General features: G+C 41.6%; 1 protein-coding gene across 11 annotated transcripts in view; it reads right to left on the reverse strand.

The window, feature by feature from the left end:
• The window catches only part of LOC114069490 (tubby protein-like), a 96,379-nt gene that overhangs the window by 8,113 nt on the left and 65,618 nt on the right, over positions 1 to 22,648 (reverse strand). For 6 of the 11 annotated variants that reach the window (XM_027906311.1, XM_027906301.1, XM_027906304.1 and 3 more), the window contains 3 exons: positions 20,812 to 20,910; positions 20,232 to 20,403; positions 18,840 to 18,965 (listed from right to left, as the gene is read on the reverse strand). In XM_027906311.1, coding sequence (XP_027762112.1) covers positions 18,840 to 18,965; positions 20,232 to 20,403; positions 20,812 to 20,910 — 397 coding nt within the window. Of the gene's footprint in view, positions 1 to 6,316; positions 8,963 to 10,983; positions 18,966 to 20,231; positions 20,404 to 20,811; positions 20,911 to 22,648 lie in introns of those variants that run through there. The other 5 variants (XM_027906302.1, XM_027906305.1, XM_027906308.1 and 2 more) reach the window with 2 other exon arrangements.

Genomic DNA, 22,648 nt, shown 5'->3' on the forward strand with positions numbered 1-22,648 from the left:
CCCCAGGCACAACTGACATCACAATGGCTTGGTTACGGTGTCACATCACCTCACTGCTCCGGCACTGTAAACTCCTGCAGCTTCCAGGCCCTTGATGAATACCTGGATGGAAGGGGAGCCGGAGAAGCAGAGTGGATGGCTGCCCATCTTCATGCAGGACAGGAGCACAGCGCCACTTCCCGTGATGGCAGAAGAGGAAGGCATGTGCCAGGAGGCGGCAGAGGAGGGGGAACAAAATCTCACCTCTCCCGAGAGTGCCATTGCCCTCGCTTCCCTTGTCAAGGCCATGCAGGGCTTGGTTCTGTGCCCACCAGGGGATGTCGTGCAGCCCAGGGATATCGGCATGCCAGGGAGCAGCCGGAGCAGTGAGGGAGGTGGCTGCCCACCTTCACATGGGACAGCAAAGAGACGCTTCCCACAGCCACCAAAGAAGAGGTCATCTCCCCTGGGCCTGAAACATGGCAATCGACGGTGCAGAAGGAGGAGGAAAAGGAGGAGGAGGAGGAGGACAAAGAGGGGGAAGAGGAGGAGCATCAGCCCTTGCACCCTGAGAACCATTGCCAACACTCGAGCGATGACATCCAGCGCACAGCTCTGGGAGCACCGGCGGCCCAACCTCCGCACCTTCGTCACTGAAAAATAAACGACGAGACAAGGATAAAAATGCTGTCATCCTCTCTTATTTGGCACTTTGGTGACAGCATCTGTGCTCCTGTGACTCCTTAAGTAGGAGGCTTTTTCTGGAAACTTCCTGTTTCCATGTCCACATACTGCTTTGCTGGTGCCACCTCAAGTTCTGGGGTTTTTTAGGCTGTAACATCAACAATTTGAGACTACCTTTTTTAAATTCAGTAAAATTATAATAGTGAAGGCATTGAGCCCTAGGAATTTCTTCTTTCCAAATGTGCCAGGTAATATTATGGAGGTCATTCTAGGAGTTAGTGTAGATAATGCAGCCATTGGTCATAGCCAACACAGGATCACATGGGGAAGGTGACTATAGCATCTCAGGAGTGCCCGGCCAGCACCCTACAATTGGTCCAGCCCCCACTCAGATGGGAGTCCCAGCCTCCACTCCTGGCCATCCTGCTGGCTCACTCATTCCATCTCCTGGCATCAACAAATTATTTTGCTGACTACCACAGGTGGTATGAGCTTTTCCTTCCCATCCCCTGCCTCCACCCCTCCTGAAGGGGTGCCAGCTCCCCTGCTCTGAGCCTCTAGAAAAGGGAATTGAGTTGGCTTCCACCAGGCTGCTGTGCTAAGGTGACAGTTGTCCCTCAGAGGGCGACATCCCTGGAGCCTGGAGATGGGGTTTCTTCAGTCTGAGGACGAGAAGGTCCCCTGATGAATGAGTGAAGGTGAAGTGAGACCCTCTGCAGCCTTGCACGAAGAATAGTATCAGATCCAGCCAAGAATGTAGACAGCTGTTCCTTTGAGAAGCAGCAGACAGCAGTTCTGCCAGGAAGAAGTCCTGGCCTTTAGCATGAAGGGCCCTTCTAGCTGCTTCACAAGGAGTTATTTTCAAGTAGGGAAATAAACAAAAAAATCCCAAACCAATAAACCAAGAAAACAACAGTAAAAATGCTTTATTTTTCTCTTGGTTGGGACTTCGGTGACTGCCTATGGACTCCTGTCCCTTTCCAGTCTCCACAGCCCAGGAAAGACCCTGATGCATGTGGTATGGGCTCAGTCCTGGTGAGGAGATGGGGAGGAGTTGGGGCTCATGGCACACAAGGGCAGGCTGAGGCAACTGCCTTGGGTCATGAGGCTGGGGAGGCACTGGAGCAGGTGGCCCACAGAAGATGTGGATGCCCCATCCCTGTAAACCTGATTCAAGATCAGGTTGGCTGGGGCTTTGAACAGTCGGGTCTAGTGGAAGATACATGTCAGCCTCACCCCCATGTTCAGCCAGGCCCTTAAATCATCCCCCAGTATTTTCAAGGAAATGAGAATGCGCTGATCCATGAGGCGCAAACCCCAGAGCACTGGACAGGCATCCCACTGCACCTGCCGTGACACTTTGCTTTGATGTAACAGCTGGATTCCTCTGGTCTGCACCAGCTCCAGGCTGGCTCCGGGGCACCAGCTGAGGTGGGTGCCAGCCCAGGGCCACCCCCACAGAACTGTACACATCTGGCCCCTCACACCAGTGTGCACTGACAGAGACAGGGTAAGTAGGGGTGCACACCAGTGCCACCCACAGCAGCTGGGGCAACCCAGGGGAAGGGCCTGTGCCACATCCAGAGCCACCACCCAGCCCCGCTTCACACCCCAGCCCAACCAACACAGCCCTCAGAGCCAGTCTGTGTCCCCGAGTTAAGGGTCTGGCCCACAGACTGACTCCCCTCCCTGACCTTCTCCCAACGTGCCAGGTGCAATCGTTCCAAACGTACCAATAATCCACGTAATCTGGGGATTCCATCTGCCAGGTATCACTGCAGGAAAGTGAATTTGTGTTGATCAGAAGCTCCTGGTGAGGGCTATCATCCTGCCAAGCTGCCACTCCAGGTTAGAGCTGCCCAGTCCTCTTGGCACAGCAGTATTGCGTGTTCTTTGGATAACTCTGCTGTACCAGACATTTTCTGCCAATTTTACAATACCTCGGCCAAGGGTGTCCCTTTTGCAGTGCTGGGTCTATTTGCCATTGTTTCAAGCACTGAGAGGGACTTTAACCCCCATTTTACATGAAAAAAGGGACTTGAATTCCCCCTCTATGTGTGCCCTACAAGGGACTCAAACTGTACCAGGGACTTCAAACTCAGGCACCTTTAAGGGATTATAATACCCTGCAGGATTTTCAAAATCTTGAGCAAAATGCTTCACCACAGGGCAGAGCAGAGTCAAACGCACCCTTATAATTTATGCTAAATCTCACAGAGAATTTTAACTCACCCTTTGGCTCCTCTCTGCTCTGAGGCGCTCAAGTGAACTCAGAGGGAGCAGTTGGATGTTTGGAGAAGGGAGACTCTGAAGGTGGTAGCCTAGGGTGCCATCTGGATTGCCAAACTGTGAAAGAAACTCTCCTGTCTGACTGTTCTGGAGCCACTCTGACAGTCACACTCCCACCACCCGAGACTTTAACTGCTGAAACCAAAGCCCCCTCGCAGAGGGTGGTTCTAGTGAACCAGTGACCTGTTTTACTCCCTACACACAGCACACTTACACAGACAGGTTTCCCTCACCGGTTCAACCCTAGTTTTCCCATAGCAGACTGTCTGGTTCCTTTCAGTAATTTAATTGTGTGCAGGGATGTAAGAACTGCTCAAGCTGAGTGCCTCTGGAATTCCCTGGCTTTCGTACCCTTACAGTCTGTGCACCTGTTCTCCTCACATGCCCCTCACCCCCCTTACACGTGCCTCTTGGTCCAATGGTGATATTTGGTCTGGGGTCTTCTCATTGTTCATTGGGTTCTACAGCGTTTCTGGGTGACCAGCCACCACCCAGGTGACCAGTGCTGCAGGTCCAGCTTGCCCTTTGTTGGGCAAAGGGTCAGCAGCCATTCAGGCCTCACACACCCAACCACCTGCACTGGCTGTACTCCTCAAGAGAAGATAAAGACAATTGTCACTGCTTAATGAAGGCAGCTGGCTGTATTAATGAGGACCCTCACTACAGCACTGGGAAGCATTTGTAGATCCTCATGCTGTGGTGTGGAACGAGGACTGACAACTTCAGTTGTCCCCTGGGGCTGGAGTCGATCAGTATGTCCTTTGGAGCTGTTCCACTTGGCACTGGGAGTTACATTCTCCTTGTATGAGCAATTCATTTGCGTGTTACATACTAAGCTTCCCAATTAGTTACAAAATTTTAATTCCTAACTCCTGTCTGGTTTTTGACCTTGATGTCTTCCACCCTCCCACAGTCCTTACTGAAAGGTCATTTTCGGTGGACAAGCAGCAGTCCCGAATTTCATTTCCAGCCCCTTAGCATAGGTAACATGGTTCCCACAGGCACACCAAGCACACATTGCTCTAGAGGGTGAGTCAAGAAGTAGTTCTATGGCAGCATTAGTGAAAAAAACCAAAACAAAGTGAAAAACCAATGAGTTTTCCTTTACTAACACAGAGAGCACTTGCTGGGACTCCTTCAACACCTGTGACAGAGTTAATGGTTTCATATCTCTTTGCAGCACCAGCAGGAAAGAATGATAGCAGGTTGGCTGTGTGGTGTCAGAGTCTCAGAAACTCAGCTCTGAGGTCTTGATGGCCTTGGCATCCCCTCCCCTGCTACCTGTAAGTGCTCTCTGAATGCAGCCAGCCATGCCTCGTGCAGCAGCTTAAGAAGGCTTCAAACTGGGCTTCTTCCTGTTTGTATAACATTTCCTTTTCTATCTTTGCTTCAGCTTTCCCCCCTCTGAAACAGAAATGTCTATTTAGATGAGCGTTTTAGAAAAGGATCATCACATGTGTGTGCCCAGCTTTCATAGTTATTAATTGTTCACTTCTAACACAAAACATTCATTATTTGAAGTAGAGCTTTTCTGAACAAAATCAGGATTCTCAACTTCTATAAAACAGGTAAATCAAAACCATAGGTCAGAACATCAGCAAACCTGGGAATTTGGAAAAAAGTTATAGAAGCTCAGATGGACACCCTGTGGAAGCAGTCAGGCTTATTAAAAAGCTCCTTTACTTATGATGTTTCCCACCCAACAAATTAAATGGCTCTATTTTTGTTAAAGCTACAACAAACAGCGCATGTGTTGTCAAAACTAAACATCCTAATAAAACTAGATTTTAAAACCCTAAAAGGGCTTTGTTCTGCGTCGATATTGGATAATGGTTACAGATCATTTCAGGCATTCCATAGGACCAGAAAAAAAAAGTACAAAGTAAGATCACTGCTGGTCCCAAAAATACTCTAAAGAGCACTAGTTAACAAATAGTATGTGAAAAACAGATAAACATGTAAGAAGTGTATGAGCTAACTCTTTGCATTAGCATTTAGTGTCCATATGTTGGATTTTTTAATTTGCCATCTGACTAAGAAAACTATGCTTAACTTTGAGGCCACAGAACTGCAATAATCCTCCATTTAAATGATGTTTACTTGCACATCCTAATAAAAATACTGCTTCTAACCTCATGTATCACAAACACTGGACGTGAGAACCCAGGTAAAAGTTAGAAAACTACCTGTTTTTTTAAATGGTTTTATACCAAACACATATTTCAAAGCAAATGAATGCAACAGCAGATGAGACAGACTGAGCATCCCGTGTACAAATACAACGGGAAAGGTTGGTCTAGTCAAGTGATTTTTCTCACCTTTGGAGCTTCACCAGTTTTCAGGGTGGGCAGATTCCTAGACAGCAAATAGAAACCTCAAATTTTTCTCAGTGATCTTAAGACAGTGCAAAGAGACCACTCCTCCTCTGCTGGCAACTACCTGTTGTGATCAAACACCTGCCAAAGTGCAAGATTACCCAAAGCTGTATTGTTCCTGACAGAGGAAATTGTTAGTCTCCTGTCACTGAGGGTTTCTCAGATAAAAAGTCTGTACCAAGGTTCCCAAGCCTTGTATTCAGAAAACTTTCTGATGTCTAACCTGACCCCAGTTTTGAATCTGTTTGTTATCAGAGACATGGAGGACAGACGCTTTTTTTCTGCTTGCCAGCAGCTTTTGACGTGGTTGAAGCTTGGGGATTTTTGATATTGGGCAGTTGGTCATTCCTGTCTAAGCACAGTTCCTGGCTCTTGTCCTAACTGAACTGCATCCCAGGTTTTTCTGACCATTTTCCAGAATGATTCCAAAACCATGAAGTGATAGAAATGAGCAGGCCAAAAGTTCAGTCCTTAATAACGGCCAGACCTGCAAGGAGTTGGTTTCTCTCACAGCAAAGAGCACTGAGGCAGCAGGAAAGGGATGCCCAAGGCGGCAAACAAGCGGCGTCTGCTCAGTTGGTGTTCATGAGAAATCCCCCTATCCTCTTCATGGAAATGGGAGAGAGGAGGATTTCTACTCACTTCAAGACTTTGAGCTCACAGTTTAAGAAAAACTTACAGACCAAAAATGACTATAGATCTGGTAAAATCTGGACTGATAGTATAACATCCTATGGTGTTTCTGTTGGCATTCAAGGTAAAAATACAGTTCAAATGGCACTGGAAACTCCTTGTGTTAAATAACCTCCATACTCAGTGCAGGTAATTTATCAAGGTGTTTCTGACCTTGGGTAGGGAAAGACATAGTTGTTTCAAACAAATTAAGTTTAATATTCCTGCACAGTGTTCTGTATTCACAAACACCGGGCCCTCTATGACATACGCAGGGTAAATTCTGTGAAAGTACAAAAATCAGTCTTTGCGCATAATGGTAAATAAATACATTTACTCCAATAACAGAGTTTCTTTAAAAAATTTAATTTGTAAAAGCACATTCTTGCAGGTTTATCTAAAAGTCTCTATAGGTCTGAACAAAAAGGAGGTGCCTGAATAGTCAAAACAGGCCAAGACAGTCTTGTGTGCAAACAAGCATAACGTGTTACAGCCACTATGACAAAACATGTCTGGTTAAATATTAGTTCTCACAATTAACTCATTTTTTGTCAATTTTGATATATTCCACTCTTTAAACCACATAGAATATAAAGGAAATCTAGACTTTAACATATCCAAATTCTACTGTATATCATTGGTTTATTTAGAAAAGGCAAAGAGATGAATAAGAAAATGCTTACTGTGGCAACAAAACAAAAAGAAAATAACTCCCCCCAATTGAACTGCTTTTTAATTTTCTGGGGATAGAAACATTCATGTAGCATGTTTTCTACTTCCTGAAGTTTAAGTAAACATGTCAGAAACAAAGGTTCTTTACAGGCAGATATAGTCACAACACATTCTAAAATGGGTATTTCTACAGCTGCTCCCAAACACTGGATCTTTCAGACTGTCATTATTTGGATGAAGATGATGTTGGAAAGTACAAAACCAGCTCCATATCTACTAGGAACTCTCAGAAATGAACCACTTCAAAACTATTGAGTTTCTGAGATATTTCCTAAAGGTGCAACAAATTACAACACATCCTCCACAGATACTTTTTCCCTTGTTCCTCACTCTCAAATATAAGAAATCATTCAAAAAGGAGAAACAAAAGCCCCAGTCTTGTAATCACAGGGTAGAAATTGACTCACTGCATGGATCAATCCCACTGAAAAGCAGATGGCTCTCTGTAATAGATACAGACACTTACATGGAAAGCTGGAGAGAGAACTTCTTTTAATCTTTTCAACAGAAAAAAAAAATCATTTGTTCCAAATTGTTATAGAAGTTTCAAATAACTGACTCTTATAGAGAGATTTTGCAATGATTAACACCAAGGCAAATTAATAAAATGGTTTATATGTCGCTGTGAACAGAGGGAAAGAAGACCGACTAATACCACCAAAGGAGTTTTTTTAAGACTATCTCCATGTTTATGTGTGTGTGAGTGCACAGCACAAATATCTGCACATCTGCCTCTGGAACACATTGGGAAAGTCATAAATTAAGGCCAGTCCACCCCTAATACTGAGAATCCAGCTGTACTGGACACGTATGTGTGCTCCCTTTATGGTTTGTATATAACTGCCAGATGACCTGATTTTCCTGTCCCTGAGCACAGGATTTTAATTTGAAATAAACTGTTAGTTTCAATCACAGGAAAAGATTTTTATATTTTTAAGATACTAGCAATAAAATGAATAAACTCCAAATATTTGTCTTTTTCACACACGTCTTTCAGTAAGCCACTGTAAAAGGTTTGTTTCTTACAGACCTTGTTTCTTAAACTCCCTGTGTGATTTGCTAATTCTTGTGCAGGCTCAGTTACCCATTATTTTATCCCCTAAATCACGGGCAGCATTTTGCTTTTCTAAATGCCCTGTCTAGTTGCAGTAATGACATCATAGAATTTGACAGCATGTTCTAATGGAAGAGAACAGCTTTTTCACCAATAGACATTCTAGATGCCTCTCTGAGTGTTAACAAGTCTTCATGGTATGTGTGTAAGAGCCAACTTTGGCCTCCTTTCCAAATCCAACTTTCTGAAGTATTCATGCCAGTAATGCCCAATTTTTGCAATCCAGCTAAGCCCACTTTTAAACAGAGACAGACAAGAAGACATCAGGGCAGTGGCAGAGACACGGAAAGGTGGCATTATGGAGACACAACAGAAGTCAGAAAGAAATGTTCAGTTACACCAGCAGGCTTGGGATTAGGCCTGAAATAAAAATAAATGGGTGAAAGTGTCATCATGAAGAAAGATGTACATAAATCAGTTGGTTAGGAGAGAAACACGTGGTATGGGCACAGTTCTTACCAACATAACACAACACAAGCAGTGACCATCACAGTGTATCAGCGAACACTGAAATCCGTGACTCACTCTAAGCGCTGCCAAGCCGTGTGGCCAATTCTCCAGCAAAAAAAATCACTCTACTGTCATTCCTCAGCACATCCTACTGCCTCGTCTGCACACTGGAGTTCCTCCACATCTGTAAATGGAGCTTGTTTGCACTTTGATTGGTTCTCTGTAACTGCGTTCCTTGGATTCTGTGATGCCTTTTTCTGGGCTTAGGGTTCAAAATAGGGCAAGTATAATAAAAAGATGTTATCTTCTTATATGCAATGCAAGCACATGGAAACTTCAAGTAACTTAAAGAACCACAGGTCCCAATTTTTGCCTTCAGGAGGAGCTCTTTCTTCAGTATTGGGAGAACTGTATTTTAATGGCTTCGGTTCAGCGTTTTCTTTGCTAAGCTTCCATGCACGTCTTTGCAGCCTTGTCCTCTGACTGGTGACAGACACACAAGGTAGGAAACAGCACACAGGGAAAAACATGCACTGTTACAGGGCAGGGTGACAGTAAGCATGTAAGAGTTGCACTGCTTAGTGATAAACCCGTCCGTAATAAACCCGTTGTGTGTGTTTTTCTGATATGGTGGCTGCTTGCATGAATGCTAAGAGGGGCTGTCATCCTCCAGATCCAGGCAGATATAAATGAAGAAGAGAAAGAGAAAGGAAGATTATTTTCTGAGAAACAAGCATACCTCTGCTGGGCACTGTAAAAATAAACCTAGCTACACTGGCATCATTTACGCCAGGTTCCTAAGCATCAAGCTCTGCTACAGTGGTAAAGCAGCTGCTTTCAGCATACAGCCCCCAGACCCCGACATCCACAAAAACCCAAGAAGAAAGCTTAAATTCACCATACAGGTGGCAACAAATCAGGGAGTGCTGAAAACTACTGCAGTAGGAAAAGAGGACTACAGAAACGTGGCCTAAAGGGTGAAGGTGCCGAGCTTGGCAGGTGCAATTCAAGGAGCCCACTGTTAGAGCCCACTGAGAGAACAGAAGGGTGAATCCCTTTACATATGTTCTCCAATATCTTGGTCAGAAACCTGTTCAGCGCTTTAAAATTCACCAATGACCTTGGAGTGCACTATGTGATGAATACCCGGGTGGAGGATTACACAACCGGAATTGAAGGCCACCCTACTTCAAAATGGGAACATATACACAGGGATTTAACACACTTTAATTCACAGACATTGACTTTATAGAGGTTTTACTGACTTAGTGTTCTGGAGTGTCCCCATATGGAAAAACCTGTACATGTTTGAAATAATGAGAGAAAGTTCTAGATTGGGGGCAGGGAGGGGTAGGGAGGAATCAGGGGGCTGAAAACAAAACAAGGAAATTGCGGTAACACGGATTACTAAGAAGCTGAAAAGCATCTACCACCTTCAAAAAAGTATTTGAAGAGATACCAAATAGGAATTCATCCTCATGGACTTGTGCAATGTAGCCCCAAAGACACAACAACCAGTGCTTTTAAAAACAGGGTTTAGGATGGTTCCTTTTTAAAGAAAAGGAAACCAACAAAAAATGGTGTCACTGAATTCAGTAACTCTTGAGAGTTTATCATAGTTAAAGACCCATATTCCACAATCAGCTTTTTGAGATGACACTGCTACAAATCTTTTAAGACTACACATCACTGCTGCAGCCTTACTTTAAACCAGGAGTTAGAATTAACAGAACACAGAATTTCTACCTTTTTAGCCTATGTTATAAAACACTGAATCTACAAATAAATACAGTTAGAAAGTAAAGAGAGCCCCATTGTTGGATTTTTTCTTATACTTAGGAAAACTCAGTGGACTTTAGTTTTTTCCAGAGCAACTTCTCAGTTCCTGACACTTGCACATCACCCTTGTGTTTGCTCTGCGCCATCTTCATAAATTAATTTGCATGAAACTTGATCACAGTGCAACTTCAATTGCCTGATGAGAACTCTGTATTTACATGGTTTGGTTTTTCAGTATTCCAAACTGAAGTGAGGCGATTTAGTCCTCAGGACAAAGTTCAGAATGGATACCCTCCATCTACTAGTGGTGACCCACAGCAATAGCTGGAACACAGATTTAGGGACTGAGAACTTACTTCTAGTGCTGGCTCAAAAAATAATGCTTTCTTTTTTTGCTTGCCTTTATAAACTGTAGATCACAGCTTTGCTGCCATTAAAAGGATAATAATACTCACCTGCTGCTCCCAGACTTATGTGAGGCTTTACTAGTGCCTTTCCACAGTGCTGTTTTTTAGTTTGGGTATGTTTGTTAAGGGTCATATTTATTAACCTAATCACAGATTGGCCCCAAAATGGAAGATACTGCAACAAGCATAAAAGTATCAACAGAAAGGACCCCAAAAAGGAACACTGTGCCATTTTGGTGAGAGAGGGCTGTATCTTTGGACCAGGCTCTCACACTGTGTCCCAGATGTGGTGTGCAACAGGCTATCATAGGATGTTTCATGGCACACACTACTCTGCCAGTAATGGAATTCCTGGTTGGCAAAAATAAGACCTCTATCAATCCAGGCACATAGCACTAAGTGTCAGTGACTTTGCCTACAAATCCTGGGGGTTTTTCCTTGGATGAAAAGTTTATATTTTTAGTATCAAACACCAAATCTCCACATGTAAACCTCCACAGCAGAAAATGAGGCAGAGACTTTATTAGAAAACACTGCTCTACTTGTGTTTAGCACTGGAAGTACTTCCCTCAGAAATAAACCTAGAGGTGCACGAAACAGCAGAATCATAAGGCAAAACCCAAGGAAAGCATATTATAGTAGCTATGTTATGTTTTTTTCCAGCAGGACTATCAAGCGCTGCTCATACAAAAACTGAGGAAAGGCCTGGAAAACGCAGCTGCCTCTCAACTAAATCAACTTGGTACACCTATAACTACTTCAAAGACTATTTTATTTGAGCTTAAACCACATCTTTGAAAACATTTTTAAAATAGCTAAAAAATGCTGTAATGTTTAAAGACACATCAGGATCAATACAATTCTACATCTAGCCAGCAAGGACAGGAGATTCTCCCTAGGGAAGAGAACAGGATGGTAATAACTGGGTTATCTTCAGCTGTCTCAGTCTGGAATGAAGACCTCCTGTTAAAAGGTGCCAGAGCTCACAAACTTGTTTGAACACTGAACTTAATAGTATGTTAAAGGTTGGACTTGATGATCTGGAGGTCTTTCCAAGCTTAATGATCCTATGAGCAGTGCCCAAAGCCCACTGCCACACAACATACTCTGGTTTTGTGTACTGATGTGATTTTCTGCACTGGCAAAAATAAGTGGTCTTATGATACAGTTTTCCAACACATCAAGACTAAATGTTGTTAAGGTTACACTTAACTAGACAGTAGGCGTAGCCTTAAGAAAAAATTTTAAAATTCAAAGGGAATGAAAAAATATTCCTGCTGTTATTTGGTGAGTCAACACAGGAAAGGTATGTGATTTCTTACGTGTCCAAGAGTGCCTAAAAGAATGAGGAAGGGCACTCTTGTTAGGACTTCAGAAATCCCATCACTTACTGTGTCCTCATCACACTGACAGATTCCTGCAGTCAAAGTCTGGCAGTCTGCATAGGCCAAGCTCTGTTTGGCTTGCACAGATGGAGCTGCAGGGTCAGAAGCTAACATCGTAAATGAGAGCTCAAACTTCAAAACAAGCTTAAGGAAAGAAAATTTTCAACAAATAATCTCTTTGAAATTTCACGCAACCTGTAAGCATTAAAATCAGCTAGATTTTAATGTTGAAAGTTATTAAAATGTTTATAAGTTGAATTCTGGTACTTTGAGAGAGTTCACTTTATATCACACTTCTAATGGCATTGTGCCAACTGGGATAGACTCAGTAGGAAGCCACAGATACAGGGTGAAATGTGAGAAACATTGCATTGTAAACATCCCATTTCAGCATAAAAGTAGTCATAAATCATGAGAGTCATTGTTTTTAAATCAGATGTGCGTGACAGAGTCAAAGTTTGCAGTAAAAACAGTTTTGAACAACTGAGTCGCATCCAAGTGAAAAAAACAAACAAAGTACAAAAATGCAATTTGCAGCACAATCACCAAGTGTCTTGGTTTGCTACATAAAAGCATAAATAGGTGGTTGCATTAACTGAACCTCTGCATCATGTTCAGGAATAAAAGTTTTGAAACAACTGGTGCTGCAAAGTAAAACACAACAAACAACACATCACTGTGAGGAGGAAAAGTGTATCAGATGGTTTGTCCTACTGTTTTTTCTGCACTTCTAGTAACCAAAAATGACACAAGGTAGAAAAACTGAAGCCTCACTGAGATCATTGACAAGATTTCCATAGAACTGAAGAGCATCCTGATTTTATCCTAGCAGATTGGTTAGCTATTCGGTTTCTACACAGGTGGCAGAAAACTTCATATTTTTACTGAGGTTCCTTCAGTGAGAATTAAATAATGTTCAGAGCATGGCAACACCACTTGTCATCCACCAGCCTCAAAATATTCCTGAGAAACCTCTCAGAAGATAAGAGACAGACATAGGCAAGCTGAAAATTTGTATTTCCATTCAACTTGTTGGAATGGAGGCACAAATAGGTTCCAAGATTTGCACAAAGTCAGACAGTCAGTTGGGATTACCAGCCAGGTGATCTGATCCCCAGGCCTATGTTGTATCAGCTGTTGGATAACCTGAAAGACTAGGCTGATTTTAACACAGATTTGGACTCTTCAGGACTTTTTCCGCACCCAAGCAGTACCCAAGCACCAAAACAGATGCATGAGTATTCTCTGGTACTTGCTAGGTTCTGACTCTCAAGTAGGACTTCGTTCCAGTTCATGAGCTTAACAAGCTTTTGCCAGAGTAATTTTCAAACTGCCATTGCAGATTTAAATAAAACCATGATAAGCTTCCAGTGTTATTGTGTAATCCAATTATAATGTGAATAGGAAAGGGTTTTTTTCTCAAAAATGTAAGCATAATTTTCCTGAATGGCATCCTCTTCCTAAAGCCATCGAGCAAACCAGAGTACTGGTTCCATTAAACAGTTTCAAGAAAGCCAGTTAATTCAAGTCTTCTCACCAGTGAAGGTATAGATAAACATACCCTTACTGAAAAAGGGGAATCTATAATTTCTAGGCAGTTAAATAAAATACAACATACAAAACAAGTTTTAATGCATTTTCATCCAATATACAGGCATTTGTGAGTATCAGCTACTGAGCTATAGTTCATAGCAAAATACCAAAGCATTGAGAGAGTTGTGCAAATTCTTTTCTTAGTTCCTTGGTGAGCAACAAAAAGAACTGAAAAGTGTCTACCTAATTAATTTCAAACACTTACAGAGCAGAACCCTGGAAGGTACTTCTCATACATGAGGGGCAAGAGAAACCTGTTTTCATTAAGTAACACATACATGAGAAGCTTGCATCTACAGCTAAATTAATTCTATTGCAAGATTTATGTGTATAAAACTATTTTATTCTAGTAATCGAAATTAGGCCTTTTGAGAAATCTGAGTTATCAGGCCATTAATTCTAATAAAGGTGACTGCTGTGCTGTCCTTAATTGCCAAGCAAAGTTATTTACTGGTGAGCACATGCTTCTCTAAAAGTAGGAAAAGTCTTGCAAATAATATTTTGGGAGAGTGATGGGATAGCATGGGGCAGATAGTTAAGATGCCATAGGATCAAACCCAAAATCTTTCCTCTGATACCTGCCACACATTAGGAGAAACTTTCTCTGCCAGGAACACCAGGCAAACCCCTGTTCTGTCCTATTAAAATAAACAAAGACGAAATATTCCAATACTGGTCTAGACTCATCATTCCTTCAGGGCAAGAACTCGTTTCCCAGTTCTTGTTGCATCCTATGTGAAATCACTAATAAATTAACAAATTATTAATAAAATTTGCAAAAACGTAAGATACAAGAACTGGGAGTGACTTTCCATACTAAGGACTGGATTGAGTTCCTTCCTTTTTAATGGGAAGCTCTCGGGTAGGGGTAAGATTTTTATAGCAGAAAAGTAGGTCTAACACTCAATGCTTTTAGGGATTCAGTGGTGTCTCTGCTTGTTTAAAATCCCTCCTTTGTTCATCATAAGGGAGCAAAACCTCAAAGTTTGAATTGATGGAATTGGTTCACCATGACTGATAAAACTCAGTGGTGTCATTTGACTCCACAATAATGTTTTTCGATTGTGCAGCCACCAGATTTTATTACAGAGCCCTTTTCACTACAGCTCCTTCAGTTGTAGTACCTCATGAGGACAGCCAGCTGGGAACTCCAGCACTATTGTAAGGCAACTTGAATAGCCAGAGATTTGCCCAGTAATTATTACAAAACCGTTCTCACAGATTTCTTAGCATCAGAGTCTGTAACAATAGCCTATGACATTACTATTTTATGTGCCATATATTATCCTACAAAACGAGCAGAGTGATGTCTAGATTCTAAAAAACAAACTCTATTATAGGCAACCAACACACTTCAGCTCACAAAATCACTTTCAACCTTTTGAAAAAAGGAAAAATAAGGCAGCACTACAAAGGGAATCTAACAGCCTGCCTCCGGGTTTGTGGACAGCTCTGCTCATTGATTTGCAACCAATGGTTTGGAAACTTCAGTTACTGAATGTTTACTGAGAAAAATTCTGATTATATTTTAGGCAAGCTTTTTTATCTGCTACCTTTTAATGTGTTAATTTACTCTACTGAAAAGCCAAAGGGCCAAATTCATCCCTCTGATAAGGCTTCCATTGTAGGAGCATCACTGAATGAGCACCAAAGGCATTATTCATCTGTGGAGAGATCACTGAATAATATTGTCAAACACTTTTGAGTTGCACATCCTTAAAGAACAGATAAAAGAATTGTGAAGAGAATGAGAAGGAACAGAACATCAGAGATGAAGAAAATTAGATAAAGGGCCAGGAAGAAACTGTTTGATGTAAACAGAGTGACAAGTTAGATTAAGAACTCTCATTAAAGCATGCAGTATTTGCCTGTAAGCAATTCAGGCAAGGAATTTGTTTACAGCTCTGCCAAAATCAACAGCAGATGCAAAAAATCATCAATATTGGGATTTTAAATAATATTAAATCTACTGTATCCAAACACTCACCAGGACTATGTGAAGGAAATACACAGCTCAGGGCCATTATATTCTTTGTCACACTGAGTAAACAAGGTTATGCCCTGTTGCACATTGACATGCAGGGCCAGCACAAGTTATTAATATGAGTGTGCCACTTGGTTACTTTAGTATGCATGTATCTCTGAAAATACTTACTGGTACCAAGATTTTATTACTCGTGTGGGAGAAAATCTAACTTTTTGAGAACAGTGTAATTTCAGGTATGACTCTGTGCTAAGGCTTTACCATGTTAGGAGAACAAAATTTAGAGATGTGCTGGAAAGCTTGTGATATCACCTTGCCTTGACATGCAGTAGAGACGTTCACCAGAAAATGCCCATCAGAAATAATAGATTTTAAATTAGAAGCACCTGCTTCCAGAGCAGATGGTGAAGGTCAGGTGAATCAAAAGAACCCAGTACCTTGCTCAACAACAGTGAGGAATCAGGCTTTTGGCAAAGGCCACTAAGAACAAATCCTATTCTAACTGAATCAGATTTAATGAGAGCTCCTCATTCCTTAGTCCCAGGTTAACATCCCCCCCTAGTGACCTCAATTTGTGGTGGGGAGTTTTTTCCTCAGCCGCTCGTTGGCTGATGGCCCCGTACAATTCTGCTAAGATGATGGGAATTTGAGTCACCACTTTCCTCCTGGCATGGTTACAGGTTGAAAAAAATACCTGGCTGGGAAGAACATGCAGTGAGAGTGAAGTTACACAATGTGCTGGCAGCAAAACTGTCCCAAGAAGCTGAACCCGCTGCCTTTCCCCAGCCCCTCATTCTCACCCTTGTGCAGGAGTTCACTGCACATGAGCTTCCTTTCATGCCAATTCCCAGTGGGGTCATGATGTGAGTCACACCATTGTTATGATCTGCATTAAAAATAACCCTTCCTAAACCAACTCCACTACAAAAGCCAGCAGATTGTGTATTTGCACTGTAAGACACTTAGTTCCTTTGACACAGTGCTGTGCACAGAGAGAAGCACAAAACTGTGTCAGGTGCCACTTTCTCAGGCTTTAAAGAAAGCGTATGACTGGCAAGGCACAGAATTAAAGCCATGCAGATTCAACCATTCCCGTGCTGCAGAGTTCTTGAAATCCATATCAAACCTAAATGCCAGCAGTGGGAATTCCTGACTGGTTCTGCAGTAGTCTAAACAAAAAATTCTGGGTGTCACTGGAGCTAGTTTTTAAAGACTGATATGAGGTAAGCAAAGGCCTAAGGGCCTTCTCTGTTAAATTTAAAGTGAGATGACAGATGGGGATGTGAAATGGTGGGAAACCACCAGCTACAGAGAAAAACATCCAAGTGCAAAGCCTAAGGATCACACTGCAGCTCATGACTCAACACTTTGGTCATTCATTGAGGGAACTGACTGCTCATTTCTCTCAAACAAAAGCTGTCTTTTCATTTTATACCATTGCATGGAAATGCTTCTTGCAAAAAGATTTGGAAAAAAAAAGGTAGAACTTCCTGTTAACTCAATATTTGACAGGCTGAGTCCTTCGACAAAACACCAGCAAAGCCAGCAGACTCTTCTCCATACATTGTTTAAAAGACTAGAAAAAATGCTAGCAATTTCTTATTTTCATCTCTTCCATGAAATTTCCTTGTCTGTAAACTGGGAAGGAGACCTGAAGGTGAAGGTGAAAAAGAGAGTATATCTCTTTTATTAGTTGAAATTATAGAGTCTAAATGGCACAACCTTAAGGACAGCCTTGTGGCCTTTCCCTTACAGTCAGAAAGGAACTGGTAACTATGAGACAATGATTTGATCTCCTTTTTGCATTACATAATCTTTGGTTGTGCAATGCAAGAGTCAATAAGGAGTAAAAAGGAGGACCTAAATACACACAGTATAAAACACTACAACTTCTTCACTTGACTCACATTTCAATACCCTTCTGATGAACTACATATAAATTCTATTACTTTGTATGCCATTGTGGATAACATTGTACAGAACAATGGCAGAAAGACCATTATTTTTAAAGGTGTTTTACAAGGTGCTTTCAGTTGCAGCTCTAGGCTTTTGAGATGTCCGGGAGAGAAGATAATGGAATGCTTTTTTCTTTGCTTGTGTTTTGAAATGGTATTTTTTTTATATATTTCCAGATAAATCAGAAAAAAGGAAACAAAAATTCCACACAATTTTAAGGTATTCTGTGTCCTGCCAGTGTCTCATTTGTATGCAGTATACACTAGATTTGCCTAGAAGGATTTAGCTCAGTAGCTGGCACATTTACATCAGAGAACAACATACACAGTTTCAATCGATTTCAAGCATTCTTACAATGGGAAATAAATATGAGAAGTGGTTGTTGCTCAAAGTTCAAAAATGCAATCAACAAATTGTAAAAGCTCAAAAGGCCAGACAAATTTAATAAAATATTTCCATTTACCTTCCTCAGCTTTACACAGCCTGTTCAAAATAATAAGATTCGCTGCAGAGAGCCTTTATCCAACTGTTTATATCACTTCATACAAATATGTGTTTGAATTACCAGAGCAATACAAGGATATAAATTCCCAGCACACAAAATGCCAAATTCAACATAAGTTATGCTTTCTTGGCATCTAGATGTTTCCCTTTCCCTTTTCTGTACTCCAAGTACATTTTCATTTGAAACAAATTAAAAAGCATGTAGATGTTAAAACATAACAACAGCTTAGAATTCAAGTGACTTGTGCAACATTGTTTTGTGCTTTCTACTTCTCCATTTCCTCCTACTGCAATTAAAATTCATCATGCCCTACTACATGTACAATAGCAATGCATCAAGTTCAGTCCAGTATAGGTTTTCAACCTTCACACTTGGCTTTATACTACACGAGATCCTTGCACAATCAAAAAAAATAAAAGTGGATCTTTTTTTCTGATCTTTCTTTTAACGCTGGATGATGTGAAGCTCTGATTAGTCGATGTAGGAATGCAACCTTGAGGTATGATTGCAGCCTCAGAATAATTCTTACATGTAAAAAGGAACTTTTCGAGCATTCACGCCCTTTCTGGATTTAAAAAAGACACCACTGTAATGGTGCTACTGGAGCCACGGTACAGTACATCATGGCACATATCCATAACATAACCAGGGACATGAGATAGAACTTCTATTTACAAAACCTTGATGTCACTTCCAGAAAAATATGACAGGGAAAAAAAAAGCAAAACAAAAAAAAAAAGGAAAATATAATTTCCTGAATGTCCTGAATTTTTAGAAGATTCCTTTTACTTTCTCTTCAGCAACAGAGTAGTCCTCCACAACTGCATTTTCCCTGACCTTTTTGTTATGGACCATAAGTGACACCAGCAGGAATTGGGAATCATATGGCAAACTGCTTCCTTTGAGAGGATGCTCACCCACGCCCCTTTACTCACAAGCCAGCTTGCTGTCAAAACTGGAAAGGGCGATTGCAAAGGCTTGTAGTGCACACATTGGGTAGTTGTAGTCCATGGTGAACACATCCTCAGCCACGCGGCCAAACTGCATCACTATATAGTCAGCTGCAAGAGAGGTCATAAAAGGTGACAGCATTATTTTTGTTTGCAGTCCACGCTAAAGAAGTATGCATTCAACATCACCCTCTGGCCCAGTTCAACAGAACACAAGCAAAACATGCTCACTCATGAAACTTCACCAACACTTATTCATGCAAGTGGGTGTGCTGATAGCAGAGGGAGAAGCAAGGATAGCTGGAGCAATGGAGGGTTGCAAGACTTGTTACTGTCAAAAGAATGGCACAGATAAAAAGTATTTTTTGCAAGCACAGAGAGGAAATGGCTTCTTTATAGAATGTTCAAGCCTCTTTTACAGATCCAGTACCAAATTTCACATGCACCAAGAACTAGTTAATTCTATTCTCACTTAACTTCAGGTAAGTGGACAAGCAAGAATAATGGTGGAAGAAAAGGTATAAGTATGACCTAGACCTAATCATACCTCTGCTACAGCATGTTCAGAGATTCTTCCCAATTTCTGGGATGCAGCAAATGCACACATCAATGTTTCAGATTCAGAGTTGCTCTCAGAGGCTAGTGCAGCCACTTTCACCAGTTTCCCTGCAGTCTGCATGGCACTGGTCTAGCCTGGTGGGCTCCAGCACTAGCCACTGTGCCTGCCTAAAGTGGGCACGAAGTGGGGCCGTGCTGCTCCACTCGAGCACTTGCCTTTATCCCAGCTCCAACAACTGTACCCAAGCTTGAGAGAAAAAGGGAACTGCACATTGATGGCAGAAAGCAGCCCACCAATAAGGACCTGGGGATAGCGTGAAAGGTTGTTCTGACATTAGCAATGTTCTGTAGGGCTAATGCCACAATGACTAGTAATTGCAAGGTGGATGTGCAATGGGACTGGTCTGACTGCTGCTGTCTCCAGCTGGGCATTGTACAGGGACCAGAGCAAACCAAAAAACCAAGGAAGGATTATGTGATACACGTTTGAGCAGAGTGACCCTGCCCCATGGTCCTGCTGACTGCAGAAGCGCAAGGCAGCTGGTCTGAGAGCAGAAATGACTTTAAACTGTTGCTCAGTTCATAAGCTGGGCAACCACAGGAGACAACTCAGACAGCACACAGCTATTCCCTGTTGCAAGCATGAGCATTTAAACACCTAACTTGCATCAATGCCACAGCCACGAGGCAGAGCAACATTAAGGTGGACCCACAGAACTCAATGCAACCTGCTCAGATAACAACTGTAAGTGCAGAAGCCCTCCCAGGCTGTGCATGCAGTACTCTTCCTACACATCCCTGGCTGAGAGCTGTACTTACGATCATTGTCATGAATAATTTGGAAGTTTTTCACCGAGGCCAGTGTGACTCGACCATGGAAATTTAAAACATAGGACTGGGTGTCATCATTCCAGACTGGCGTTTTGTTATGCAGCTCAATGACACTCTCTGTGTTTTTGTTCTGCCATCTTGCAAGAAGCGTCTCATGTTCCTGCACACATCACACATACACACTTCGCTTTAGCATAGTCACATGACAGAAAATACATTCAAAAAGAAGAGCAATATTCATAAATCCTAGCCCCAAAACTGAACTGTTACCCTCAATCCTTAAAACGGCTTCAACGACCGAAACAGAGAACTCTGAGGATCATAATGTGAATGTGCATTTGAGTCCTTTCCACCATTTGGAAAATGTTAGTTGTAACTTTTGGTACCAAAATACATTATTTGTAGTGCTTTTGTGAGTCACAGGACTAGTTACACATCCTATTGTTATACAGTTGTTCAAATACCATTTGATTAACCTCTACACCTTCAGAAATGCAATTATAAAACCCCGACTCTAACTGAAAGAGAATTCAAGTAATTTTTAGTGTTGGCTGTTGGTATGACTTACATTTCGTGGCCTGATGGAAACTCTTTCATGGTCCATATTCATTCCTGGTATGATCACACTCATTTTACGAGGTCCTTTAAACCCCAAGACATTTGTTTCCTAAAAATGTTTAGAAAAGATTTCATCATGTTCTTTATTTTTAAAGTTAATTTCTTCAACAGAGAGACACAGTGGCAGCCATGGGAACTTATTTGTTAGTCAACTAGAAAAACATCTTGAAAATCCCACCTTCACTGGCACTGCCAAACATTCTAGCTTTGTCTTAGAAGCTCCAACAACAGGAAAAATGGAAATAGAGAGGTTTCCAAAAACATTCCTAGCATTGGCTGCCAGTACCTTAATATAATTCAAAAACAAAAATCCCTTTGTTAAAAAAGGATATGAATTAACCAGATTGCTTGGCTACTGCTAGATCCCAAAATAAAGTAGTTGCAATTCAAAAATCATAAAATGCAGTCACACATTTTGATGCGAGACAAAATTAAATATATGGGACCAGCTCCATTTATTCCAAAGCCAGCACAAAAGCAAACAAGAAGAAGCTGCCAGTAAGAGCATCTGTTAGCAGTGCTGTGGTTTTCAAAGTCTTCAGATATGTTATGCTTAGAGATGAACATGGTAAAAAACAAACACATTAGCATGAAGGCAAATTTTCTAGCCATGAAGGCAGGGAAAGTAAAGGAATCACACAGGCAGCAAAAGTAAATCATGGAAAATACAAGTTCTTCCATTAAACATGACCTGATGCTTTTGACCATATTTTTATAAAAGCTCTCCAGTAAAAACTCTCCAGTAAAAGCTCTCCAGTAGAGGACAGCTCTTACTGTCCTCTCAAAACACAACCATTAAAATCTAAACCAGCCTAGAGTCTTATTTTTATCTGACACTTCTTTTTTTTTTTCCCCCAGAAGCATCTAGGGTCAAATATTTCACTAAGTCATCATAGGCTTTTGAAAAAGTAAAGGGCAGTATTTCCCAATCCACTCAGCAAAAGCTGATTTTAGTATTGACTTCAGTAAATGAAACAGTGAAACCTCTGAAAGTCCATATCCTCAAGTTTCACGATAATTTTTTTTTTCCAGTCACATGGATATTTTTTCCCTCTACCATTCTGAAATGAAGGGCTGTGGACATACACTAAGGAATTTCAGGAAGGACATTCCCATTGGTGTTATTCCCAGCAACGTACCACAAGATGCCAAGAACAGACAGCTCTGGCCTCCAGCTGGTCAGGCTTTACCACTGGGACATTTAGAAATTACATATTCAGATGTCTCTGCTTTTATACTTTTATTTAAAGTGTCCTGATTTTAAGGAATACTAAGTTTTTAAAAACATTTCCACTTTTGCAAGTAAAAATCCAAGCATCTCAACTCACCAGAAACATCTGAAAAAGACACCTAAAAATTACTTGTGCAGTTCTGCCATGCATCAGACCTCTGAAATGACTTTGGTTGTTTCAGCAAACCATCGAGATTTTTCACAACTCTTTAAAGTTTTTCATGCGTGCAATAAAAATTCCACTGAGTTATTTTACTGAATACTCCTGAAGCAATCCTGATACATTCCTATGTCTTCCTAACTCTGTACATTAATGAGAAGATTCTGCCTCTTTTCTGAATCATTGATGTAACATCCTTTGGCAGAGTAAATCATGTTATCAGTTCGGTTGGAAGCGTATCCCTGGTTCTGCATCGTGGTGAGACGAAAACTAATATGACTGCCAGTAAGAGAGACTCAGCACAGCAGAGGACAAGTTCTAAGAAAAGATTCATGCTTATGCTTATTTTCCACTAACTACCGGCAATTTTGGCCTTCTCTGCAATGCCTTACAAGC

This window comes from Empidonax traillii, unplaced genomic scaffold (assembly GCF_003031625.1).
Source record: "Empidonax traillii isolate 1590-97213 ecotype Southwest subspecies unplaced genomic scaffold, ASM303162v1 scaffold1274:size141774, whole genome shotgun sequence".
Lineage (NCBI taxonomy): Eukaryota > Metazoa > Chordata > Aves > Passeriformes > Tyrannidae > Empidonax > Empidonax traillii.